Consider the following 27,492-nt stretch of genomic DNA (forward strand, 5'->3'; position numbering starts at 1 on the left):
ATGTCACATATACAATTCTCATTTTCTAATCTATAAAGAAGCCCTTCTAAGAGGAATAAGCCTGAAAATTCAGGGATATCACAAAGAGCCAGGAGCAGTAACAAGAGAAAAGATGTGAGCAAGAATCACGCAGGAGATGTCTATGGATGATAATCAACCTCACTTGTATGATTGAGTGGCAGGCAACTCATCCCTTAAGATAAACTCTGACAGAATAACGTGTTTGAATCAAAAAATGTGTGATGTAGACATTAATGCAAAAACAGACAACACTCTATTGAGTAGGGAATTTCAGAGTTAATTGTCAGGCAGGGGGTGGTGGCTTTCAAATTTTTTGAGCTGTGACCTACAGCATGAGACATACTTCGTATTGCATCCCAGTACACATGCAGATGAATGTAAAACTGATCTAACAAAGCACTTATCTTTGCTACTTGTGAGGCACTCTAAACATTATTTTCTTCCATTTTTTAAAACACTATTCAAAATTCACTAAAGTGACTTCATTACCCCTGATGAGTCACTATTTGCAATTACTTCAAGAGAGTAATCCATTTGACTGCCTCCTTCCAGATACATATTTTTCTCTTCTTTCTTGACATAAAATACCTACAACCACATCTCATGAACTATTCCAAGTGAGAAGTCATATGACTCAAGGTCATGACTCACAAGGAACATTCAAGAACAAAAGAAATTATGTTATTTTCTTAAGCATAAATGTAGGCAACCACCTGGCACAGGAACTGGTGCATTAAGAAAAAAGATGCCAGAAAAAGAAAAAAAAAAGGTCCCAGGGTCCTTTTCTTACCATCTAACCAGCTACGATGACCAATGTTGTAACAGAAAAGCAAAATGGGCCCAAAGACAGAGGATTAGATGTAGTTTGGGTTTGTCTGATTTTTTTGTTTTTCTTTGCTTCCTCATCATTTGTTTCCTGAAAACCCAAACCTCTAGCTCAGTAAGTGTCAAGAGCTGTGATTCTGATTTTTCCTCAAGGCCAAGAGCATCAAAGAAACTTGGGCCCCCATCACATAAAGAGACAAAGAGCTTGAAAGTCTAGCAACCAGAGGATTCATTCGCCTGCTGATTTCTGACCTCTGTCTGACTGACAGTAACACATGTGGCCCTGAGGCTGCTCCACCACCCAGCAGGCAGCCCACCCTGGTAGGCTGGATTCCCAAAGCCAGTGCCATCAGGATGATGGTGACAAACATGCTGAGCTCTTCCTGTATGTCCCACACTGTGGCTGAGACCTGTCCCACTGCCTTCTGTCATCCCACATGGCATTGCTTGACCCGAATGAGACAGTTTATTGACAACTGTCCAAATTGTAACCCCAGAGACAATGGATTCAACTTTATAACAAAACTGTCCTGGAGCGCTGGAGTGGCTCAGTCAGTTGAGCATCAAACTCCTGATTTCAGCTCAGGTCCTGATCTCATGCTTCATGAGATCAAGAGATCGCGTTGACAGTGCAGAGCTTGCTTGGGATTCTCTCTCTGCTCCTCCCCTACTCTCTCTCTCCTTCTCTCTCAAAATAAATAAATAAACATTTAAAAACTTGAATTACATCCAGTCCTATATTTTGCTGCCACCCATGTGCCCTCTACAAGCTTCTAACCCATGTTGATTGACGGAAAACCTTACACAAGAATCTGGATGGAACTGACACTAATTTTGAAGCAGATGGAGCTGGAGGGAGAAAATGTGCAAAGACAGACAAGTAATTTCCATCTAGTGTGAGATGTGCCTCAATGGGGTCAAGCTCAGCCCAGTGGAAGGGTGTTTTCAGGGAGTGGGGGCCAAAGAGTGTGTCTGAGGTGGGGACACAAAGCAATGGGGGATGGGTGTTCTAGAATGAAGAGCCAGTGTATATAAAGGTCAAGAGAAAACAGAAAGTACACCGTGTTGCAATTTCTGGAGTGTGAGTATGGTCAAAAGAAATTTGGACTTTGAAAGAAAACAGAGGCCTACAAAAGCCATCTTATTTTAATGAACGGGATTAAACCAATCTGATTGATGCCTTAGATAAAGCCCAGGTTACAGGGTGGAGCAGGGATGGATTAGAGGCGCAAGTGTGGAGGCAGCACCACAATGGTGTAGAGGAGGGTAATGGCAGTGGAAACAGAACAATCAGGACACAGAAGAAATCTTTAGTGGTCAAAAGGTGCAAACTTTCTGGGGGGTGTAGTGTCCAGCATGGTGACTATCATCAACAATATTGTACTGTATATTTGAAAGTTGCTAAGAGAGTAGGTCATAAAAGTTCTTATCACAACATGTAGAAATTTAGAACTATATGAGGTGCTGGGTGTTAAAATTATTCTCGTAATCATTTCACAATATGAACATATATCAGCTCCCTTCCCAAATCATTACATTTGCACATCTAGAACTAATACAAAGTTATATGTCAAATTACATCTCAGAAAACACACACACACACACACACACACACACACACACACACACACACACACACCTTTAGGTGCTTACTGGATAGGACTTGCATCACTGACCGGCTATGGATGTGAGTCTCTGACCAAGGATGATATCAAGTCTCAGGGTGAACAACTGGGTGAATGGTGACACCAGAGATCAGGAGTAGAAGCAAGTTTGGGAGGAAAGCTGGTTAGATTTTACTTTTCCTCTTACTTTTTTTTTTTTTTTTTTTTTAAGAGCAGGATCCAGGTCTTCTATTACAGTCCACTGCTAGGAAGGAAATGGGATGAATATAAGAGAAAAGAGGAATAGATCTTCTCCCTTTGTGGAAAAAAATAAAGAAACCTAGTAGGGACCATGAATATTTACAAATTTAGTCTCATACTTTTCTCTTTTATTTTTTGGTCCTAAGTAATATCTATTATTAGAAATATTAAAAGCATAGGGGAGCCTGAGTGGCTTAGTCGGTTAAGTGTCCGACTTCGGCTCAGGTTACGATCTCATGGTTCGTGGGTTCGAGCCCTGCGTCAGGCTCTATGCTGACATCTTGGAGCCTGGAGCTTGCTTCAGATTCTGTATCTCCCTCTCTCTCTGCCCTTCCCCCAAAATCTCCCTCTCTCTCTCTCTCTCTCTCAAAAATAAATAAACATTAAAAAATAAAAAAGAAAGAAAGAAATATTAAAAGCATAAGGCAGTGTAATCTGGGCTGACCCTGTCCATGGGGCAGGGCAGGTATAGTTCTGAGGGCATGGAATTACTTTAGAAGCCCATAAAATGTTTTCATCCTAATCACTTTTAAAATTAGAAGAGAAACATAAATAGGATAATAATGAACATATAATAATGAATCCAGCCTGGATAATATTCATCTTTATAATAATGTAGTAAAAAAATATAAATTTTTATACAGTTTTACAGAGGAAGGAGTTCATGAAAGCAAAGTACCTAGGGCTCATGAAAGTCATAATGTGCCTGTGGTATAGATAAATACAGATCATATCTAGCTTTATCAATCTCTGTCATGTCTGTTATCTATTAGATATGTGTTTACCTGTCTGAATGTTTCCCTATGTATCATCACCCAAATCTCACCATCTCAGGTTTCTTCCTCAACCCCCAATTTTTTCAGTAGTTCAAAAAAATTGTGCTAAACCTTGTCCCTAAATCCACATGCCTGCTCAGTGGGGGTGTAGATGCTTCAGCCTTTCTAGAGGTAAACTGTAAAGGAATAAAAAGCTTTAAAATATCACACCATTTGACACAACTTTACCTTCCAACAATTAATGCTGAGGAAATAGTCAGATGGAATTACAGAGATGTTCATCGCAGTGCTATTTTCACTAAAAATGGAAACATCCCAAAATATCTTGTAATAAGAGCCTGGTCAAAATAATGATGGTTGATCCATACAATGAAATATTAAAGAGGCATTAAATAATGATATAAGTATATACTTATTGTTGTAGGAATATAGTCCCAATATATTAAATGGAAAGAATAGAATATTAAAAACAATATAATTTAATCTCATTTTATGGAAAAAATACCAGTCTATCTTGGTGGTAAGATAATGGATGATTATTAGTTTTGCTTCTCCACGCTTAAAAATATTCCAACAAGGCACATATACTACACTGGATTACAAAAACACAAAAACCATATACTGTAGGTATAGTAGGTAGTGAAAAATAAAATAAAACTGAATCCCTAGAAAAACATTCATGGGCTTAAATGCCATGGCCATGTCAAACTGCTACAAAGGTTTTGGAAAGCTGACCGCACTACCTCCCTTGTAGCACACTGCAGACCATGCCGGGTAGCACTCCTCTGTGTTCACGGCCCTAATCCCTGCACCGTCACTTGGTGTTAACCCATCTAGCCAGGCTCTTTTCCCACCATCCCAGTGAAACTGCTCTTGCTCAGATCGCCTCTGACCTCCATGTTGCTAAAATCAATGATCGACCCTCAGTCCTCATTCAATCCCACAATCTGCAGCATTTCATCTGTCAATCTGTCTACCTGTAGTTGAAATTTCTCTTGATTTTCTTCTTACATCGTTACCATTCCTCTTCTCCCTAACAAGTAACTTCTGGGGTGTTTCAGGGCTGAATCCTGGAGTCGTGGATGCTCTCCAATCTCAGCTGTAAATATTGACTCTCTGTTGCTGATGTCCTATGTTAAATCTCGGGCTCAGAACCCTCCCCTGAACTCTACACATATATATCCAACTACAAAATCAACATCTCCGCTTGGATGTCTAAAAGGCATCTCAAAATAAACATAACCAAAAGAAAACCATTGGTCTTCTATGCTCTCCACCAATCTCACTGACAAGTCCATGCTTTTAGCTGTCCATCCTTGACTCTTCTTTTTTTTTTTTTTTTTCTTTCCCACCCACATCCAATCTGTTAAGAAAATCCTGTTGGCTCTCTCTACCTTTAAAATATATCTGGAATCCAACCACTTTTCAGTCTACTGTTAACACCCTGGTTCCAGCCACTATTACCTCTCAACTTGCTGTAGCGGAGTGTGTTAACTTGTTCTCCGTTATAGTCTAATGTCCATAGATCATCCAAATAATTATTTCAAATTGTAAGTTATATAATGTCACCTGTATGCTCAGTTCATCACATGGCGTCTCTTTTCACTAACAGTAAAAGCTAAATTTGTTACAATGGCAGAATGTTTCCACTCTCCACCCCTACTTTTATCTCCTGCTACCCCCCACCTAGTTCTCTCTGCTCTTGTCACATTGGCCTCCTTCCTCTTCGTTTCCCATGCTGGATACTCTTGCCTCAGGACCTTTCTACTGCTGTTCCCTCTTTTGGGAAAACTCTTGTCCAGATACTGTCTCGGCCCAGTCCCTCACTACATTCATATGTTTGTGATCAACACAATCTTTTCAGTCAGGCAATGCCATGCATCCTCCCTGTTGTGATTTTTCTTCATTGCATTTTTCCACCATGTAGCAGAGATATACTTATTTCTTTATTGTCTGTTTCTCTCCAAGTAAAATAAATATATGAGATTTAGGGAAAGAGATGGTGTTCTGTTTTATTTCACTGCTACAGCCCTAGTACGAAGATGTTAATTAAGTGTATTTACTGAGCAAATGTTCATCCAGGTGCCCTTTATAGAAACAAAAATTTGTAAGCAATGTAAATATCTGTTAATAAGAGACCCATACTTTCATAAAACGGGATGCTATTTATATCCATATCCACAATATGGCCACATGCATATGAAATGAAATACTATTCAACTACTGAAAGTTTGGATAAACTACAAGTGAATAAATTTACTGAAAAGAAAGAGGTCTGCAGCACATTAAGTGAAAAGAATCAGGTTACAAAATGGTATGGATGATATTAGCTTATTTTTAGAATACAATCGAATAGGAACATTTGTTAACGCATAGGCCTTAAGGTAAACTCTTAATCTAAAACAAAAATTTTTAAATGATTAGTCAACCCACGAGGCCTTAAATTTGAGGTTTTCCTCTGACAACATTAATGACACAGAGAAGCAGCAGGATTAGTTCTGACCTGGGCAGGTTGGGATGGGAAATGAAGTGTGGACTCTGGTTGGATTCTTCTGGGCTCCAGTACAAAGCGATTCCTCAAATCGTTACATAGCCAATAAAAGCCAAAGAAGCATTAGGGCTGTGTTTCTCGGGGTAAAAATATGACTTGCAGAAATGTTAAGCAGCATTTGGATTTAGGTTTGGTTCTTCTTCCAACTTTCAGGATTATTTAAGCTCTCCTGTTCCCAAGTGATGGGACAATGCTGCTGCTTCAGCCAACAGCCCCACCACAGCATGGAGAGGCAAGAGCCACCAAACCCAGCTGAGAAAATCAAGGTGGGAAACGACAGTGTGAAATCTGCTAGGCAGGGAAGAATGAAGTCAGAGGAATGGTTTTTTTCTTTTTTCCTTTTTGCAATTTCCTTTATCTGTTCTGGCAAAATTAAGGTTTAATTCTTCTCAAAGAACTCTTTGCTGGCAATAAAGTTGATATTTCAAAGGAGGAAAGAATTCGGAGTGGGAAAAGCACATTAAACTAAACTTTACACTTAAAAAGTGAGAGCAGTCATATTTGTACGGCAGACAACAAAGCCTCTGTCCATGCTGCAAGGTTGCCTTGTCACTAGGAACCCCTCACAACAAGGTCTTTGGGCATTTATTTCTCTTGCACAGAATCCAATACCAACATGTCACTCCAGAACTGATGATGGCAAAGTTTCAGGCAACTTATTTAGTGGTTACGGTCACTATACTGGGTCCATAAAAAGGTCTTTGCTTAACACAGCAGCTCTGGAGCTGGTGGCCACCTGGGCAAGAACTGTTTTATGCCAGAGGAAACTAAGGACCACACAGGAGAAGAGGCTTGTCTAGAGCTTAGAGCTGGTCAGTAAGGGAGCCAGAATTAGAATCTGCACCTTCTAGGATACAGGAGTACTGATGCATAGGGGCACTTGTACCCCAATGTTTATAGCAGCACTCTCAACGATAGCCAAATTATGGAAAGAGCCTAAATGTCCAACAACTGATGAATGGATAAAGAAATTGTGGTTTATATACACAATGGAGTACTACGTGGCAATGAGAAAGAATGAGTGTTATGCTAAGTGAAACAAGCCATACAGAGAAAGACAGATACCATATGGTTTCACTCTTATGTGGATCCTGAGAAACTTAACAGAAACCCATGGGGGAGGGGAAGAAAAAAAAAAAGAGGTTAGAGTGGAAGAGAGCCAAAGCATAAGAGACTCTTAAAAACTGAGAACAAACTGAGGGCTGATGGGGGGTGGGAGGGAGGGGAGGGTGGGTGATGAGTATTGAGGAGGACACCTTTTGGGATGAACACTGGGTGTTGTATGGAAACCAATTTGACAATAAACTTCATATATTGAAAAAAAAAAGAATCTGCACCTTCTAAGGCCCAGTTTAGAGCTCTTACCACCCCATAAAAATATCCATTTAACCACGATCCAAATTACCATAAAGGAGTTCAACAGAGATCCCCAAACTTAGGAGAGACCAGCCAGCTGCCTAGGAATGAACTGGAGAGTTGATTAAATATACTGATTTCTGGATTCCATGGCAGGAAATTATATTCCCCAGAAGCTCCCTCAAATGAGTCCGATGCACAGCCAAGTTCAGAAATCACTGGCCCAGATTATACAAGACACAACAACAAAGAAACCAGCAGAATTCTATTAAAAAAAATGCAAGTCATTCTCCTTACTCTATGAAAAAAACAACATGAAATATGCAATTATAAAGCTCAAAATAGCTTCTTCAGAAAAAAAAAATGATTCATACTTCTAAAGATGCTCAGGCCACAGCTGCAATCTGTTCTCGTGGCCAAACCCTTGGAAAGCCGAATTAAGGGAAGCCACATTGGGCTTGATTGCTGGGATCCAGAGCTGTGTCCTGCTCCCTAGAGGCAGGGGAATGACCACACTCCAGGGAAGCACACAGGCAGCTGGCATTAGTCTCCAAGGAGCTGACAGCTTACTTCCTAGCCCCCAGCAGCCATCCCAGGAAACCTGGCTCCCTTCAGGTTCTAGCTGCTACGTGCACCTGCTTAGGCAACAGGCATCTTTGGAGGAGCAGTCCACTGGCTTCTCTGCATCCTCATTCTGGACTGGTTAAAATTTGTCCCATTTCCCACATCCAGGGGGTGGGTAGGAAAGAAGCAGCAATGGAGAGCTGTCTGGAGGCAGTTGGGAATACAATAAATTAGGAAGTCACACAGCTGTGTGTTCTGAAACACAAGATTGAAAATAGAAAATTTTTTCCTCTTTGGGGAACATACTGTAGTGTTGATATTTTCTAATTCAAATTTGGACTCAGTAGGCCTTCTCACTAAATTATCCTGAGGAGGAAGAGAAGGGGGAGGAATGAGGAGGCACCCCTTTGTAGAACTCATTCTTACTTTATTAGAAAATTTTAAAAGGATGGTGTTTGAGAAGTTTCAGGGTAAAACAGAAAGTTCATAAAACATTTAGTGATGGCTGAAAAATATTTTTGGAACTAACCCTCAAGCAAATAGAAAGCTACTCCATTCATGAAATAAATACTTATTAACTGCAGACTGAATATAAATCCCTGGACTACAGGGTGAGATGGGAGATGAATTCACTCTGAGTCTAGTGCTCAAGGAGCTTACAGTCTGTGAGGAAGACAAGACATTTTAAGAACATGAAAGCAGTGGTTTGCAGCATTGTGCAATACTTCCAAGTAAAGGGAACAACATTATCCCACAAAAGGGAAATGTACCTAATGCCTGTGTGGCCTCAATCTACTTAACCTCTCCCAGAGTCCCAGGCACTTCGTTTGTAAATGGAGATGTTGAAAGGGTTGACAGAGTATTGCCTTCAGTATTGCCTGCCATGTAGAAAGCATCTAATAAATAAATAAATTGGTCATTTTCGTTTTAAAAAAATAAATTCTTTCTACTGATCTTTAAATCAGCAAGTGGTTTTGTTTTGTTTTGTTTTGTTTTGTTTTGTTTTGTTTTGAGAGAGGGAGACAATCTTAATTAAGGAGGTTCCATACTATGGGGCTCAACCCCACGATCCTGAGATCCCAAGACCCTGAGATCACAACCTGGGCCAAAATCAAGAGTCAGACACTCAGCCAACTGAGCCACCCAGGTGTCCCTAAATCAGCAAGTGGTTTTTGACTGAAGTTCAAGTGCTCAGGGCTGAGAGACTCCATTGGCATCTACCCTGTTATGTATTCCAACAGCCAGGAAAATCTCTCCATCCAAAGGCCTGAGGTTAAGGATGAGAGGCTGTAAAAGGCATCTCGACCTGTCTGTCCTCTGCTACTCTCTCAACCTCTGGGGACTCCCTCAGGGGAAAACACCTCTGCGGGAAGTGAGTTAAAGACCAAAGCTGTGAGCATTGCTTCTCGGTTTTGTGTGTATTTGTGTTTGATTTACTATTGTATGTTTTGATTTTAAAAACCTTTACAGAATAGAAATTCACCATCATGTCAGTGCAGTCCCGCATCCTGATTGCTGTTATTTTAATTCCTTTCTCTTTGGGGTCGACTTTACTCTACTTTACCATCTGTTGGCATCTTTCTGCATTCTGCTTACACTTTCTCATTTCATGCTCATTACTTACTATTCTACTTTTATAGCATGCTGGGACCTTTACGCTCATGGCCTGGTACATCTCAATCTTATGATAAGTGCTGAGGAGGCTGATTAGATTATTGCTTCGGATAAAGAAGAGCCTGTGGGTCCAAGTCCAGGGTGTGGAGCTAGCGAGAGACGGCGTTACACCTTACGTTTTTGAAGTGAGATTAGTAACTTTAATACTAGACTGATTTCACAGATGAGGAGCGAAGGTGCTGTTCATACTAATGGCATCTTTCATCTATTGGGATCCTGTTACTCTAATGTGTTTCTTTTTTTTAACTGACGAGTTGGGAGATCATAACCTGAGCTGAAGTCAGATGTTCAACCGACTGAGCCACTCAGGTGCCCCAAAAGGAAATGTATTTTTATGTCCATTCACTTACTGCTGACCACATCAGTCCTTCCTTACCAATTTCCCTCCTTATTCTTCCAAATGAACCCTACAGTCATTTTGTAGAGTTCTCATCCCAGTTTCTGTTAGTATGTTGGAATGATATGTGAGCCTACGCTGATTTGGAGGAGCTCACATCTTTATTGCAATATTAATGTTTTCCTACCAGGGATAAAACCTTTGCTTATTTATTAATTTACAACTTATATATCTTAGTGAAGTCTTATAGTTTTCTTCACACAAGTCCAAGATATTTTCTGTTAGTGTTATTCTGAGGTAGTTTACATTTGTATTGCCACAATTAAAAAGAACCCTTTTTATCCATTTTATGATTAACTAATGACTGCTGACATATGGAACTGCTACCAATTTTTGTTACCCACCATGTAGCTACATGAATTCTAACAGCTTGTTCTTTGCTTCTTCAGGGATTCTGGATAGTTTTATTGTCTATAATTTAAAATACTTTGTTTCTATCAATGAACTATACCTCTATTTATGTCTTCCAGATCAAGGAGAGATACAACTGGTGAATGTTAGCACTCCATAGCACCCTACTTTTAGTTCCAGTTTTTAATGGGAAAGCTGTCTTGTTATCACCATTTTAAATATATGTTGGCTTGCTGCTTTACAGGAGCTTAGAAAAAAAAAATAATGCTAAGAAGTTGTCTATTCCATCATCATTAACAAATGATATTAAATGTTATCAAATACTATTTTAGCCTTAACTGAAATTAGCATTTGGGTTTACACACTGAGCTTCTTCATGTGAGATGTGTACTCATGTGTTTTCTTTATTTTATTATTTTTAATGTTTATTCATTCTTGAGAGAGAGAGAGACAGAGAGAGCATGAGTGGGGGAGGAGTAGAGAGAGGGGGAGACACAAAACTGGAAGTAGGCTCTGAGCCCCGAGCTGTCAGCACAGAGTCCAACATGGGGCTCGAACTCACAAACTGTGAGATCATGACCTGAGCAGAAGTTGGATGCATAACCGACTGAGCCACCCTGGCGTCCCACATCTGTTTTCTATTACTGAGCTCCTCCTGCTTCCCTGAGACAAATCTTTGAGCCAAATTCAAAGTCTACCACTAGTAAATACTAAGGCCTTTATAACATGCTCTTTGCAAACATTCATAATCCATTTTAATTATAATTTTTACTTGCCTTTGCTTTTACCACTTATTTATTTTGAAATTATCTTTATACTTTACTATAAACTACCTCAATTTTTAGGAATTAAAGGAAAAAAAGTATTAGTAAACAGAAGAAAGTATAACAGAGAGGCACCAGTAAAGTGCTATGGGAGTTTCCAGGAGAATGTGGTGCCCTCCCCAGCAGAGAGTCAGGAGGAATCAGAATGGTCACTCAACCCCGATGTTGTACATGAGCCTGGTAGACAAGTATTTCTAAGGTGGGAGGGAAGACAGTGGGCATCTGTGTTCTTTCAACACGTCTGTGTCTGTCTCTCTTCATTATGAGGTTGGGCAAACCTACCAGGCTCACCCCTCAATCTATAACCTAAGAGACAACAGAAATGGATGCTGATTGTTTCCAGCTACATATCTTCTCAGAAATAAACCAAAAAAGAGCAAGCTCTAAAAATGCCTATGATGAATATAAGTTATTTTCATCCATTTAGAATTGGGATGTGCTTGAGATAGTCTTTTAAACTACCGAGTTTAATTTCTCGCAGCAATCTCTTCCGAAGGAGGTAAGAACTACCTTGAGATTTTAGAAGTACCCACAAGTACTGCCTCCTGAAACACCAGCAAGTAACCACAGAACTTCAGGTTCTAAGGCAGCCACTAAATACACAGAGTTGACTTTGCTACAGGAGGAGCCACACCTCGGTGTCTCTAAATCTGCATATTTCTGTTGTTGTCTCCTTCACAAATAGGGTATTTCACATTTAGCAAAAAATGTGAAACTTTTGGCACTTTACATTTAGCAAAACACTTTAACCTATATTTCTTCATCTAGTTCTGAGATGAGAATGATGATGATGGCAGTGGTGGTGGTGGTGATGATAATGATGATGATGAGAGTTTTCCCAGGTTACAAATGGGAGACAAAGGAGCAACATGGCTGACCATCTTGACAAAATCCCTTACTTGTATCAGCTGCGCCAATTGCCACGTGCTTCTGATTCTGAATCAAGAATCTTATACAAGATTCTTGAATACAAGAATCTCTGAATACAAGAATCTTACATTAAATCCTCCTGCCTTGCAATAATGCTATTACAAATCCTGAGATCAGTGCTATAATTATTGTAAACAACTACTCTCGACTGACTCTTATACATTCTCCTGTGACATTTTTAATTTGGGCCAAAAGTAGATAAAACTTTCTAAATAAAGGGCTCAGGCCTTGAACATTTAGTGTATTTATTTTTGTTTGTTTTTACGTTAAGCTGCAGGTATCATATGAAAGCAGAAATAGAAAAATGAAGATTCAAGACAGAGTCAAGGTCTGAGAAGCTTCAACTTTCCAGGGAGCTTAGGAATAAGCTAGTATTAAGAGGGCTAAAGAAAGGCCCTTAAGAGGCTTAATTGTTAAAAAACTACTTTTCTTGAGTTTTCTTTAGCCAGAATGTTCTAAGAATCAAAGTGATGGATGGTACTTCTCAAAGTACGAAAACACCAATGTCCCAGAGTTAAGTGTCTATTCTAATTGCTGCTGTACTCCAAAGAGTCCTTCAGATTGCTCATCTGTGTTATTTTTACTTGCTAAAGCAGAGGTGTCTGGGTGATGAATTATACAAGGTGCCTCACTCAGCACTACTGGTGTGTTGTAATAAATATCGTCACTGAAAGACAAAGTAAGGAGATGCTGAATATTTCCATAGCATGTGATGTACATTTCGTTCTTGTTTTTTCAAAGCAGAGAAGCAGTTATTAAGTTTTAATCTAATTATATATGGTCACATAGGTGAAGATGGAAAAACTATTTCAGGGAAATATGAGAACCTGAATCACAAATGTATGTGTCCATTCTGCCCTTCAAAATACACCTGAGAATAACCCACATACAAAAGCATAATTGAGGAGGTGAAAAATATACATTTGCTGAAAGGAAAGTAAGGTAGTGGAGCCCTGGCATCTTAGTGATAAAAAATGAAATACATTATAATCAAACCTCAATTACCATTTTCCCACAACCTTTGATATTGCTACATTAAAAAAAATACTAATGCATTCCCCAATTCCCAGTAAAGGCAAAATGACAGAGGGCTGTAATCTGACTTCAATTTGTTATAGTTTTTTTGCAGCAGTAAGGAAAATGCAGAGGAGAGTTTTGAAAGTAAAGAGACAGAATTAAGGGTTGCAAGTAGCTATTTTCCCTATTTTCTTTAGCTATCTATCATCCTGTGGTCATATACTCAAGGAAGGCTGGCTTCATACCCTGTCTCAGGAGCAGCTAATGATTGTTCCTGTTCCCCTTATCAATGACTCGGGTAGGTGAGAGTTTGCTGAAGAACTTTTGGAAACATTTCCACAAGTCTAAAAGAGACTCACTAGAAGAGACAGCTTCTTTTCCCCTGGACCATGTGACGGCAGCTGCCATTTTGCTACCTGCCTAAAGACAAATTTTATACATCAAGGATGACAGAACCAAAAGGTAGAAAGAACCTGGGTCCTTGATGAGATTACTGAACAGTTAACCATCTCTAGGACTTACTCAACTCTGCAATTATGATACTCAATACAGGTTCTTCTTTGAGTTGGGATTTCTAATACTTGAAGCTGAAAAGCCTCCTCACTGCTATACTAGCTGGGCTGAAGTTACTTTGTCCCTGATACTGGCCCTGTACTCACAAGTTCTTGTCACAGCCAGAAGACAAAATCTAATCCTAGAATCTGATGCCTAGGACTAGGGCATTTTTTTCTGATTAAAAATCCTTCTATCGGTTCTCACTCCCTACATGGTAAAGTCCAAGCTCTTCTGCATGGCAAATCTTTATGATCTAACTCTTGCTTTTTCCGTCAGCATCTCCTCCGTTTGCTTGCTCCCTCAAGGCCCCCCGCCCTGCCTTAGCCATATAGAACTAGAATTCTCCGACCCTCCAAGTCTTTTCACCTACATCTCACTGCCTGGAATTTTTAACAGCTGCTGCCCACCATACACACACCTGTGCTTACCTGGGTATTCCCATCTCTGTGATTCCACATACTCAAGTATCTCCTTTTCTGTGTCAAACCTCCCAAGATTCTCCCTTCCTTAGCCTGTCTAGCTTCCTATGGACAGAAAGAACGAACCACTGCCTCCTAGTGATATTAGTGTAACTTAAATGTAATGTTCTAAATGACAATGTGTTTTCTAATTATTTGTTTATATGAAGGACTCCCCAGTCAGAATGTAGGCTGCTTGAGAATGGAGTGTGTGCTCTATGTCCATGTCATCAGGGATTAGATCTGTATAGAGAAGAAGCCCTGTGTATCATGAATGAATGAATGAATGAATGGGAGACAGAAAGAAATATCCTAGCCCTACTTGATATTGGAATATAACTGGATCAGGGGCTACATATCCCAAAGATAAGTAATTAACCTATTGTGTAAAACTCAAGGTTTCCTTGTATCTCTCAACAACTTACTGTTTTGGGGGACAGTGCTATAATAACACAACAGTTACCATTTTTTAGCCCCAGTTAAGAGCTAGGTATCTGCCTAAGGACTTCACATCTATAGCAAATATCTTTGTATTTGTCTGTGAGATGACTCCCTTCTTCTGTTAGCGTACCACCTCCCACTTCCCCACACCCTTACCCACTGCACACACACAAATACACCTCTTCTTCTCATGACTTGCTCTTCACTCTACTCCAGTCCTGTTCTTCTAACTGGAACTGTCAATTATACAACCCAGCCCAGGGGATCTGTGGCCACCTCCGGGTCCATTGGTATTCTTCTTTGTGATTTTTAAGATTGAAACTAAGGGAAAACAAGTGTGTTGCTCTCAAAAGTGACTCATGAACAAGCAGGTTACAAAGAATAATTTTAGACAGAATGTGAAGAGTGAAGAAACAAGAGTCATTGTTCCAGATTCTGGTTCCAGCTATTACTTAAGTCAGAGCATTCTCCTTCTGTCACTTAACCTGCAGTCTGCTTATGGAAAGTTGAGATTCTATCACCTGCAAAAAAATCATCTACCTTGCAACTAAAGCAGCGCCCATTATTTTATTTAATCTTCCCAACAACTAACTGTGTGCAGCAGGTATTGCTTTATTTTAGATAAGGAATCTGAAGCTCAGAACAGAGGAAGAAACATGCCCAAGGCGTGCAACTAGTAGCAGAGCTGTAATTCAAAGATGGGTCATCCAGATGCCAAAATGCAACCATTCTACTTTTCTGCTTCTTTCTGTACTATTCTTTGGGCTTCCTGAGCACTGATTTGAGCCCAGTGACCCCAGACAATACGCAGTGAGTCTATGTCTTCTCTTCATTAATAAACATAGATGCTATTGATCTTGATTAACTACTGGGGGTGTTATGGGGCTTCAACTAAATAACCCTGATAAAGTGCTTTAAGCATATAAATGATCAGATATTGGTTTTTATACCACACTATTAAACATTCACCTCTTGCAATGTTAATAATTGGGAAGCAGAAACATAGTGCTTTTTAAAAAGCAATCTTAAAAAACTGCATAAATACTTGGTATCACTAATTTAATTGAATATTAGCATGTTTGCTTTGGACATCAAAATATAACCAGTATTTCAGAAGTGGATTTCGTCAAAGACCGTAGTTAAATCAAAAAACAAAGCGTTTGTAGAAAATTGAATCTTTCTACTCTTGTATATGTCTTTTTTCTCAATCAGTTAGATTTTTAAGTGGAACTTCTTTGATCTCTGCACTTGCTTATAGATCTAGTACAACCATGATCTTCCAGATCAATTATTAACACAAATATGAGAAGAACCATGAACTTAGAAACAGAGAAAAGCAGACACATTGAAACCAAAGGAAGATGGATTTGTATGTGAAACTAATTTTCCCCAGAAGAAAAACAGATATTTCCCTCAACATCAGGGTGCACTCAGATTTGTTTTCCATATTAGCAACTTATTTACTATGGCAATGGGCAAAAGGCAATCCATTAAAAAGCAATTTTCCTCTTACCAAAGGGTGTTTCATCATTTGATGTCTAGCACTCAATCAGAATGTAGGAATCCTTTAATATTTTATGAGCAGAAAACATCTCATTTGGGCATGGAGACTTTAGAAATGTGGAGTCCTCCATAAGCCTTGCAAAACGTCCAGAACGACCTTTGCAGGGCAAGCAATAGGCCAACCTAAAACCTCAAACTATCAGAACATTGGCAAAATTCTACTTTAGAATAGACAATGGGCATTTAAAATAAATATGCAATCATTTATAACTAAGAATAGAAGATATCAGTCCCAAGAATTTCTCAAGCACAAGCTTCTGGAGGACAGGGATCATAAGTGGCTCACCTTTGTATCTGCAGTGTTCAATCACAGTTCTTGGCACATTGTAAGTAATCAATAGATTTTGATTAAACAGATGAATAAATGCATCTGTCATCTTGGATGAAAGGAGCTTGCCATTGGTATACCAGGCCCTAGGTAACCTAGTCCAACTTCGCTGCAGAGATGGGCCAGACAAGGTACTAAATGAGTCATTGCAGAAGGCTGGAACCTTCTCTGCAGCGGAAGGTGAGATATGGAATAATGTACAGTGCAAGAGCAGCACCTGGAACACCCCCAGGGATCCTCAAGGTATTTACCTTCATCCCCACTCTTTATCTCAGTCCCTAGGAATGGAGTTCTGTCCTAGTTCCTGGCTTGATGTCAGGTCCTCAAAAGTCTTGCAGAGCTGCCCTGCACCAGCCAGAGGTCAGTCCCTAGTCTGTGTCTCTACCCCTGGCTCCACCCCCACCGCAAAGCACAGAGCCGACACTCACCTGAGCAGAACCGTCTGCTCAGACTCCTGCCACCATGGTCCCCCGCTGCTGCCCACCAAATAGAGTCACACTGACATGGATGAAAGTCCAAATCAGATCCATATTTGCCCACACACAGTCTAGAACTTGGCCATCTTTTCCAAGTTGGTCTCCCTAGGCTGAATACGCTCTATTCCCAGTGTACCTCTCTGTGCCCAGGCCAAAATGAACACAACTACTCAAATCATCACCCCAAATACTACCAATCTATTTCCGGGGAAAATGTGGAGGTGTAAGAGCATGGTGAACATTACCCAAGGCCATGAGGATCCTAAGTGGCAGAGACAGAACCCAGCTCCCCTTCACTCCCAGCATCCTCCCTCCCTCTGCTCCTCTGTATCTCTGTTCTGTGTCAACGTTTAGCACGATAGATATGGGTCAGTTGTCAAAGAAGAAGAGCAGAGGCTGGATATAGTGGTGAAGCACAGAAGAATACACTCTATACACTTTCTACTGCCATGAAGGTGAGAACTGGCCAAAGCAGGCCATAGGGAAAGGGGCAATGTGGGGTGATAACCTAGACAAAGCAAGCACCAACGAGACAGAGCATGACTGTTGTCCAGTTTCTGAAAATCTTAGCGGGTCTTGCAATGCTTCTTAGCAAGTGACTTCCTGCAGTGCCCCCCATAAAACTGCGATAAACATGAAACAGTTACCACTGTCAGGATGAGGAATTCAGTAGGATCTGCTTGACTCAGGACTTTAATCCTTCAACTGAATAAACAGTAAGCTAGGCAGCAGACATAAATCTCAACAAGTTAGTCTGATGGAGAGTAGGAAGGATAACTCGGGTCAAGGATCCAGGTAAATAGGGGCGCCTGGGTGGCTCAGTTGGTTAAGCATCCGACTCTTGGTTTCAGCTCAGGTCGTGATCTCACGTTTCTTGAGTGCTAGTCCTACATCAGGCTCTGTGCTGAGAGCACGAACTTGCTTGGGATTGTCTCTCCCTCTCTCTCTGCCCCTCCCCCCTCTGAAAATAAATAAATAAACTTTAAAACAAAAAAAGGATCCAGGTAAACTGAAATGTTAACCTTGGTGAACAGTGAACCTGAGCAGAGTGACACAGAAATCTCTCGGTCAGGCTACTACTCTTCTAACGCACAGATGACCTAGTTTGGGCTCATAAGTAAAGAACTTTCATGGCAGTTTCATGTCAATTTCAGCCTCTTTCCCCCATCCACTCACACTGGAGGATGACAATATTTGCTGTGCTTGGTCGAACAGACTTAAATTCCTCATTTTTCCTCCCTAAGCTCTCAATTTTCTAGTTTACCTGAATAGTACCTATAGTCGGTTTTTACAATGTAAATAAAGCATAACCTCCTTTCCAATTTAATCATTGGATTCCTTTCCATTAATCATCTCAGACCGTTATTTTAAACTCTCAAGCAGGTAACTGAATATTTATGCTTTCACAACAAATACCAAACATCCAACATTCCTCTGGTATAAACAGGCTTCTCTGGCGCCCATGTTATTAAGCCTACAAGGGAAGATTTATATGTGTGTCAGCTCTAAAGATATTGGAGGGAATGGAACTCAGCCACTTTAAGGAGGCTAAATGTTGACAATGACTGCAAGCCAGGTTAAATCAGACTCATCTTAACAGGTTAAACCCAAATTACACCAGTGAGCAAAAGGCAGGAAAATTATCATACCTGCTTTTTCTGGGTGTCCTCTCCTAAATTTTGTAATATAAATAAGAAAAAAAGCAATGAGCATATCTCTGACCACATTTGTCATGATCAGCTACCCATTTTCTTCTATAATTCCTTCTCTCTTAGAGAAAGTATTCTAAACAAGTGAGATATTGGGAGAAGAGGATTTTATTAAAGTGTTCAATTTTTCTTTACAGAGAAAAATTGTTTCAAAAGAAAGAAAAGAAAATAATCTACTGGTAGGTTAAAAACCAGAATTTTAAAAAGGAAATCCATAGATCTTTTTCCTTAACAGATTACTAAATGCAGGACTATTTTAATATATACTCATTCAATAACATTTGAAATTCAGTCATCATACCTGCAAATTTTTCTACTTGTAGATAACAATAATGTGTATTTCCAAGACAGACGTGCAGAAATACATGCACTGGAAGCCTGAGCCAAAGAATGCTGGGTCCACAGGGATGCCCATGCACCGCTGGCAGCACCTTGGGAATTCTTTGCGTAGGTCCAGGCACAACCCTGGAAGTGGGGTCCCTGCCAAGCATCATGCGCATGTGGGAAACAAGTGTTACTTACGCAGCTCGCCCACTTTCAAGATCTCACACAGCATCTTGGTCAGCTCTATGCTGCTGCGGCCAAAGGGACATTCATGCTTATCCTCCCGGCTACTGTTCTCAAGCACAATCTGCAAGTGGAAAGGGAACAGGTAAGTAAGGGAAGCCAGTTTGTAGAAAATGTTGAAATGTTGGCTCTAAGATGGGGCGCCTGGGTGGCTCAGTTGAGTAAGCATCCAACTTCAGTTCAGGTTCGCGAGTATGAGCCCCGTGTTGGGCTCTATGCTGAGGCTCAGAGCCTAGAGCCTGCTTCAGATTCTGTGTCTCCCTCTGTCTCTGCCCCTCCCCTGTTTGCACTCTTGGTCTATCTCTCTCTCAAAAATAAAAAATAAACATTAAAAAAAAAACTGAAAAATAATGTTGGCTCTGTGGTAACAGAAACAGATCCACCCCAGATTGCCAAACGAAGGGTTGGGGCCAAAACACAATTGTACTCTAAGCATATACTCAGTATATAGTGCCTAAAACTCACATGGTTTCCAAATCTCCTAAAAATTTCCACCCTGTCAGAGTAGATTTTGCTTGCTGGTTTCCACTTACACAGAAGTGCCTATGGATGGAGAGGTTTTCAAAACAGGACAAGAAAGACCTTTTACTGAAGTGATAAGACCATGCTCTCTCCCCTCAGTCTTCCCTTTCCTGGTGAATAGCAGCTCTTCTGGGCCTTCAACTCCCACATTTTATTATTTTTTTTTTAATTTTTAAGTTTATTTATTTATTTTGAGAGAGAGAGAGAGAGAGAGAGAGAGAGAAACACCAGTGGGAGGGGGCAGAGAGACAGGAACAAAGGATCCAAAGTGGGCTCTGTGTTGATAGCAGAGAGCCTGACACAGGACTCGAACCCATGAGACATGAGGTCATGACCTGAGCCAAAGTCTAACACTTAACCAACCAAGCCACCCAGGCACCCTTTAACTCCCCATATCTGCCCACAGAGGTTCTCATGTTCTTACAAGATCTCACCCCCCATATTAGTTGACTGAAGCATGCCTAAGGGACATGTGACACAAAAGGAACCAACCAGAGCTTGTCCCTGAGACTTATCATACAAAAGGGGAAAAAAACTGGCCCAACTGTGCTGACAGTCCACAAGGTATGTGAGCACAGGAGCTACCTGAATGCGAACCTGTAATAAAAAAAATTTGGCGGCGGGGTGGCACCTGGGCAGCTCAGTCGGTTAGGCATCCGACTTCGGCTCAGGTCATGATCTCGCAATTTGTGGGTTCAAGCCCTGCATCAGACTCTGTGCTGACAGCTCAGAGCCTGGAGCCTGCTTCGGAGTCTGTCTCCCTCTCTCTCTGCCCCTCCCCGACTCTGTCTCTCAAAAAATAAATAAATGTTACAAATTTTTTTTTTAAAGAAAAGCAAACACAAATGCAAAGGAAAGCAGAGAGGAAAGGCCATAGGAGAGCCCTGGGATCCTCTGCTCCTGCAGAAAAGCTGACTCCCTGTCCTTACAGTTTATTTGCTCAAAACTTCCTCTGAAAACTCTTTGGTTGGTCTAATAATTCTCCTCTATCCTTAAGATACTTTGAAATGTTCCTACCATCATTAAGGGAATGTGTATACAGGGATTGGACAAAAGTAAAAACAAAGCAAGAAAACTCTATTTCAAAGTCACTAAACTTCAAATTCATGTGTCAACAAAAGGAATAACCACTTTATCCATCTCTGGAGCCATCTCAGATATAGTTGCCTGGTACCTCCTCAAGAGCTACACGACATCCTGAGTAGGTGGGTGTCTCCCAGTCTACATCAACGCTGTGCACCGACCTATGTTGTTTTACCCCTTAGGCTACAAAATCTTCAGTGGCAGAAACAGTGTTTTATTCATTCAATCAATAATGGTAATTATCGACTAGGAAGAAGCCCCGCAAAGTAGAGAACAAGATAGACCAGGGCTCCGACCTCATTGAACATTCATTCTAATTGAGGAAGACAGATAAAAACAATAGGTAATTAGTTTATCACAAGTGTTATGGGAAAAAAAAAATAACTGGTTGAGGTGTTAAAGAGCAATGGGGAAGGCCTGCAGAGGAGAGTTTAGATAACTGAGTGACTGCTGGGAATTGGGGATGAGAAAGAGCTTGCCAAGTCGAGGTCTGGGAGGAAGAATATCCCAGGTGTAGGTATCAAGGACAGTGCTCCTGAGTAGATGAGTAGGATGTGTTTGGGACAGGCCAGCAGACTGCCTGGTCTATAATGTGGAGGGGTCTGGGCTTGCCCAAAGAAGCATTTGGGGTTCTAGGAGCTGGAGAGGAGGAAAACAAACCTGGGGAGCATAGAGGTGAGCCAAGACCTCTGCCCCAGGGCTGGGTGGGGTGTCACTCCAAGATCCTGAGATGCTAATCACAAGGTTTAGGCAGACGAGTGACATGGCCTGATTCGTTTGGAAAAGATCTGAGTGCAGAGAAGGGATAAGAGGGAGTAAGAAAGAAAGGGGGGCCTGGGCAGCATCCCTGGCAGAGATTAGGGCAGCTCAGACTGAGTGTGCATGGGGCACCCGGCATGTGATCATAGAAAGGTAAGGAGAGGCAGACAAGGAATGAAGAGGACAAAGAGGGGAAGGCTTTTAGGAAAGTGAGATAAAAGAAAGAATATTTGAAAGGATGGAAGAAGAAAGGAGAGAAGAAAAGGGGGAAGAAAGAAAAGTAAGTGAAATTGCTATCTTATTGATATGGACAGGGTTCCAAACAGCAAAGTGATGTGAGGGAGTTCAATATCAGGTGCATTGCTTAGAACCAAAGGAGTAGGATTTTAACAAGAATGTGCTCCGATTATTTTCTGCACAGACACCAAAACACACATATATACGCCTCTTATTATATGCACCGACAGTACCCCACTAACAAATCAACTGTTTGGGGAGATTCCTGCCAGGACTGCCTTAAAACCCAACCATAGCCACAACATAGTCTGTGTCTTCATAGTCTGTGTCTTCAATCTCCTCCTGCATTTGTTGTGCCACAAGCAGTTCTCACAGCCTTCGCCATTATCGCTTTACCCCCCTCACGATTGTCCAAGAAGTTGATGAACCGTACTGTTTACTGAGGCTTTTCAACCATTTGGAACATATGCTCACATAAATAATTATGTACTGAATATCATCATGAGCATAACCTTTATTGTCCTTGAGATTTATGACAAAAATTCTTCCTTGCAGTGTCTTTAGGGAAACACATGTTATGAGTTGATTGTTTTTTCTCTGAGAAAGCTGAACGTAAACTCCAACTAAATCCCTTCTGCAGTCAAGCAAGGAAGGACCGGTGCTCAAGTCTTTGAAAGGCTCGTTCCCTCTTCACAATCTCTTCTCCACAATCTGCTGAGCACAAAGACTCGTTAGTTTAATCCTGAATCACCCTTCTCCTTTTAGAGGAATTCATTCTAGTTCTAACCAGGAATTCCAATTCAGCGAAGCAGGAGGGGAGAACAACTAAATTCCCATCAATCAGTAAATCTTTCTCTTTTAAAAATGTTGTATCTGGGACGGCTATACATATATTAAGGAGCAAATCCAAACCTCCTGATGATGGGGGAATTAATGGAAACAACAGAGCAAGAAGAAGACAGAACATAAAGAAAAGACAGAAGACAGGTAGTTTTCAGCCAGTCCCAGCTCCCACTGAGGAGATCCCCCTGCATTTCACATTAACATTCTATTAACATTTCATGAGCACATCAATATTTAATGAGGATGTGATCTGCATACACCGGAGATAGAATTACTGCAGCCAATAAATGTTCCGGAAACATTTCCAAGGCACTGTTTATTAGCAGGCACTAAATTAAGGAGTAATTTAAGTAATCAATATGTAAATCAGCTTTGAGAAGCCCTTCTCTTTATTCTTTAATGTACCATCCATCTTATCATATTTACCCACCTAAAGAAAAATAAACCTCCTTCTGGAGTGGTTTCTTTAGACAAGGCAGACAGTAATTTTTAAAGTTACCTGTGTGCTTTTTAGGGTCAATATTCCGACGGAAATATTCAGAGAAGTCTATGATCGTGAATGTTACTAATAATATATTACTAGACAGTAACTTAAAAAAAAAAAAACATTTGGGGCGCCTGGGTGGCTCAGTTGGCTAAGCATCCAACAACTTTGGCTCAGGTCATGATTTTGCAGTTTAGGAGTTTGAGCCCTGCATCGGGCTCTGTGTTGACAGCTCAGAGCCTGGAGCCTGCTTCAGTCTGCCCCTCCCCTGCTTGTGCCCTCTCTTTCTCTCTCTCTCTCAAAAATAAATAAACATTAAAAAAATTAAAAAATAAAATAAATTAAAATAAAAACATTTAACTTTCTGTTCTACCTATGTTCAGCATTCTGGTATTAACCATGCTCACCTAAGACATCATTCTGAAAAGTTCCATTTGGAAATATCAAGGTCTATTTTCCATGTTTATGTTTTCCTCACTCTAGTTTTAAGAGCAAACATACTGGAACAGAAGCCATGATAGATGAAGCACAACAACCTGTTATTATCACTCATCATAGAATACATCATACCCCAAAAGAAGTTTTAACTGTCTGCATGTCTCGTAAAATAAAACAGTGGATACTTGTGCCATATTAAGTATAAAATGTTTTTTAAATACTTTCAGGTTTTCAGGGTATATATACATAACTTCTATCAACTGATCCCCCAACAAGTCCTTAAGACTGATAAGGCAGGTATTACTATTAGACTCTTAAAAAAGTACTGGCAACAAGGCGAAGCGTTGGCTTGCTTAAAGCATGGAGCTAGCCCAAGTCAGTCATAGAACTCCATTTTTAAGTCTTCGATTTCCAAATCTCTTCCTGTGAAAATGGTCTTCACATACATATTATCATAAACCTCAATGGATTTCATGACTAAAGTGGTGAAGTAACTTTGATCAATTTCTTGTATCTCACTGAAGTGGGTCTATAAATCCCAGCTCCTTCTAGACAAAAGTATAAGGTTCTCTCTTATCTCATTTATCCCGTGAAGATCAGTAACAATTGCTCAGAGTGAGTGACTGAGGCTGCATGGAATAGCCTCCAGGCTTTCCCTCCCTAAATTCTGAATAGTCCTCTGAGTGCTCTGCATTTCTTCTTCTCCAGTGGTTCAGATCATGAACCTTTTTGGCTTGGGCATTTAAGCTCTGAATACAAGTCCAGCCACACTCTAACACCCACTCCTTCTTGCTCCTGGGGCCACCCTGGCCCTCTTAGCCTCAATATCAATCACATTGCTGACTTATTCATCTACTTGTCCTGGACACATTTTCCTCTACTTTCTGCTGAGCTCTCTACTTCTAGGGCAAGGCCAATCCATTCAGTCTTCCCACTCCAGCCCTGGAGTGAGAGCCTTGACGGCTTCTTCCACTACCTCTCATCTATGAAGTCTTCTTTCATATGCTGCTTTGGCTCTGGGAGTCAGACACGGCCCAGTGGCCTCTTCACAGGCCGCCAAGGACAGGGTGTGAACTTGTAATGTGTTCTCTCCAAAGAGGAGGGATTGTCTGTCTTGTCCCAATTCTGACACAAAGCTACGGGAAGCATTGGCAAAACTAGTTTAACTTGCACAAGGCATTCCACCTCTTTCTGAAACATACAGAAGTTATAAAAAACTCACTTCCCAGGACTTCTGTGCAAATTAAATCACAAGACAAAGGCAAAGTGCCTAAAACAGACTTGACCCAGTTGTTGTTTATTATCTCTTCGCTGTCCCCCCTCTTCCTATTCCTGTGTGACCCCTTTCACACAATGCCTTTACCAGCAACTAAACCAAAATCATGACTTCAGTGAGGCTGGCTCTGTGGGGGACATCTGAAAGTAAGCCAGAGGTGCTCACATCCTTTTAGCACGAGAACCTTATAAAAAAGTGTCCTCACCTGCTTACACCCAAGATGCCGGCAGGAAGCCCCATGTGCTCCTATTTCAGCAGGAGTCTCCCACAGGGATACGGGGTGATACAGGGGCAGGAATGAGCAAGGACCCTGAAGAATAAGTCATGGCCTGACACTTTGGGCAATGCAGTCCCAATATTAAACTGTCAAGGCCACCACAGGACACTTGTCTCCAGAGTCTTGTCAACCTTGTAGGCTCTGTTAAAACTTATCTCCTGACCCACCACAAGAAATTCCAATCTTCTCTCATATTAAACCAATGAATAAAACAAAAAACCTTATTTGTATCCATGAGGTTCCCTCTGCAGCACAGAAATAATTCACATTAGTAACAGGATCATGAATGAAGAGTTAGCGCTTGGATCACATCACCAAGATCCAGACCTCTTCTGAGGTTAAAGTATAAGCCCCGCTTGGGGCACCTGGGTGGCTCAGTCCATTGAGCGTCTAACTTTGGCTCAGGTTATGATCTCACAGATCATGAGTTCGAGCCCCGTGTCAGGCTCTGTGCTGATGGCTGAGCCTGGAGATTGCTTCCAGTTTCTCTCTCTCTGCCCCTTCCCTGCTTGTACTCTATCTTTCTCAAAAAATAAACATTCAAAAAAAGTTTTTTGAAAATTTAAAAAAATAAAATAAAATAAAAGTGTAAGCCCAGTTTGAGGTTCTCTCGTGGCGACTTGGCGGCCACAAGGGAACACTTTTCCTGTGTTCCCCCTTGGTGCTAATGGTAGCAGGTGCTAATGGCGATTGGTCCCAGAAACCCAGAGAGAAGCACTTGAAAGTACATTGAGCTGCCTCAAGGGGGCTACCCAAGAACTTAATTGTGATCATGAATTTTGAGCAAGTCCATAAACCCAACAAATATGCCAAACCCTAATAAGATGATTTCAAATGGGCAGAGAGTAAGGAACATTACCGAAAGTATGCCAAAGAGGAAAACAAACCCGAGCAAATCTGAATCCCAGCTGCTCGTCTACCTGATCCACTGCCCCCATTTTACAGATAAGGGAAGTGAGGCCACAGAGAGAATGGACCTTAAAGAGATAGCTTTAAAGGTGCAAGACAAGAGAACAGAGAAAGATAAACAGGAGCTAATATTTATCGAGAGCATTTATTTCCTAGGCCTTGTTCTAAGCACTTACATTGACTGTCTCATTTAAGGTACATACACTACCACATGACAGAAATACTGAACTATCCCACTTTAAAGATGAAGAAACTGAAGCAAGAAGATGGTGTGTAATTTTCCCGAGGTCACACAGCACAGAAACAAACAGACGTTGCTCAGGAACTTAGGTGGCCTGACACCAGAACACACGTTCCTAATTACTGATTCCCCTCAAAACACATTACCCCTGTTCCTACTGAAAAAGGAGAGGGTGAAATAGTAACAAAGTTTTGATCAAGAAAGTCCTTACCATGGTAACAGATGAGCAGATAGCATTACGACTCCAGACAGAAATGATTTTCCTGGATCTACTTCTAACAGACCTGGTGACTTTATGCACATTCCTTAACCTTGGAGGAATACCTCTCCACAAAGGTTGTAAAGATTAATGGAAAAAAGTGATGGTAAAGATACCTTAGTGCCTGAGACCTCCCACACACTCAATGATAGAGACAACTGATCTACCATTGCTATACATAATTACATGAGCTCTGATTCCAGGGTGCTACTACTTGCTTCACTGAAATATTCTTATCATTCTAGGGCAAAACTGTTGAAACACACACACACACACACACACACACACACACACACCAGAAAACAAAACAAAACTGCTACCGAGATTATTAATCTTTGTTTTTTGTCAAAGTAAGGACTCGGATAGAACAAATATTATTTCTTGACTTGGATGGGTTCCCTAAGGTTCTTTCAGCATCTCAAACCTGAGGAGGCATCTGAATCATCCCCACAGGCTTGGTAGATAGAGACTAGAAGGCCAGTCCCTCAGAGTTTGATTCAGCAGGTCTGGGGTGGAACCTAAGAAAATACATGAGCAAGTAAACCCAACCTTAGATTCCTCTGAGACACTAGAGGGATTGACGGAGAATGTGTTACAAAGCATTTCAGAGAACATTTCAAAATTATTTTTAGCAGCATACTCTTAAAAAAAAAGAAAAAACCTCCATCCACACATCTTTGAATTGCACATATAGAAGCTAGGTGGAAGAAGAAATAAATCTGATAATAAAGCTGTCCATGGTACGTCCACGTCCAGGGCTAAAGAGCAGACCTCCAGGCCATTGGACAAGGCTGATGACACCACGCAGCTGCATTGGAATGACTGAGATAAGAGTGTGACCAGGGCACAGAACACCCATAGCAGAATTTGCAAACACTTAAAGAGCAGTCGCCAAGGGCAAAGGAACAATGCGTCC

General features: G+C 40.9%; 1 protein-coding gene across 6 annotated transcripts in view; it reads right to left on the reverse strand.

Annotated features, from left to right (window-relative positions):
- The window catches only part of ELMO1 (engulfment and cell motility 1), a 545,925-nt gene that overhangs the window by 221,851 nt on the left and 296,582 nt on the right, over nucleotides 1–27,492 (reverse strand). For all 6 annotated transcript variants that reach the window (XM_060633905.3, XM_060633903.3, XM_078440523.2 and 3 more), the window contains one exon: nucleotides 19,204–19,312. In XM_060633905.3, coding sequence (XP_060489888.2) covers nucleotides 19,204–19,312 — 109 coding nt within the window. The remainder of the gene's footprint in view (nucleotides 1–19,203; nucleotides 19,313–27,492) is intronic.

The sequence above is a fragment of the Panthera onca genome, chromosome A2 (genome assembly GCF_046562875.1).
Source record: "Panthera onca isolate mPanOnc1 chromosome A2, mPanOnc1 haplotype 2, whole genome shotgun sequence".
Taxonomy (NCBI): Eukaryota; Metazoa; Chordata; class Mammalia; order Carnivora; family Felidae; genus Panthera; species Panthera onca.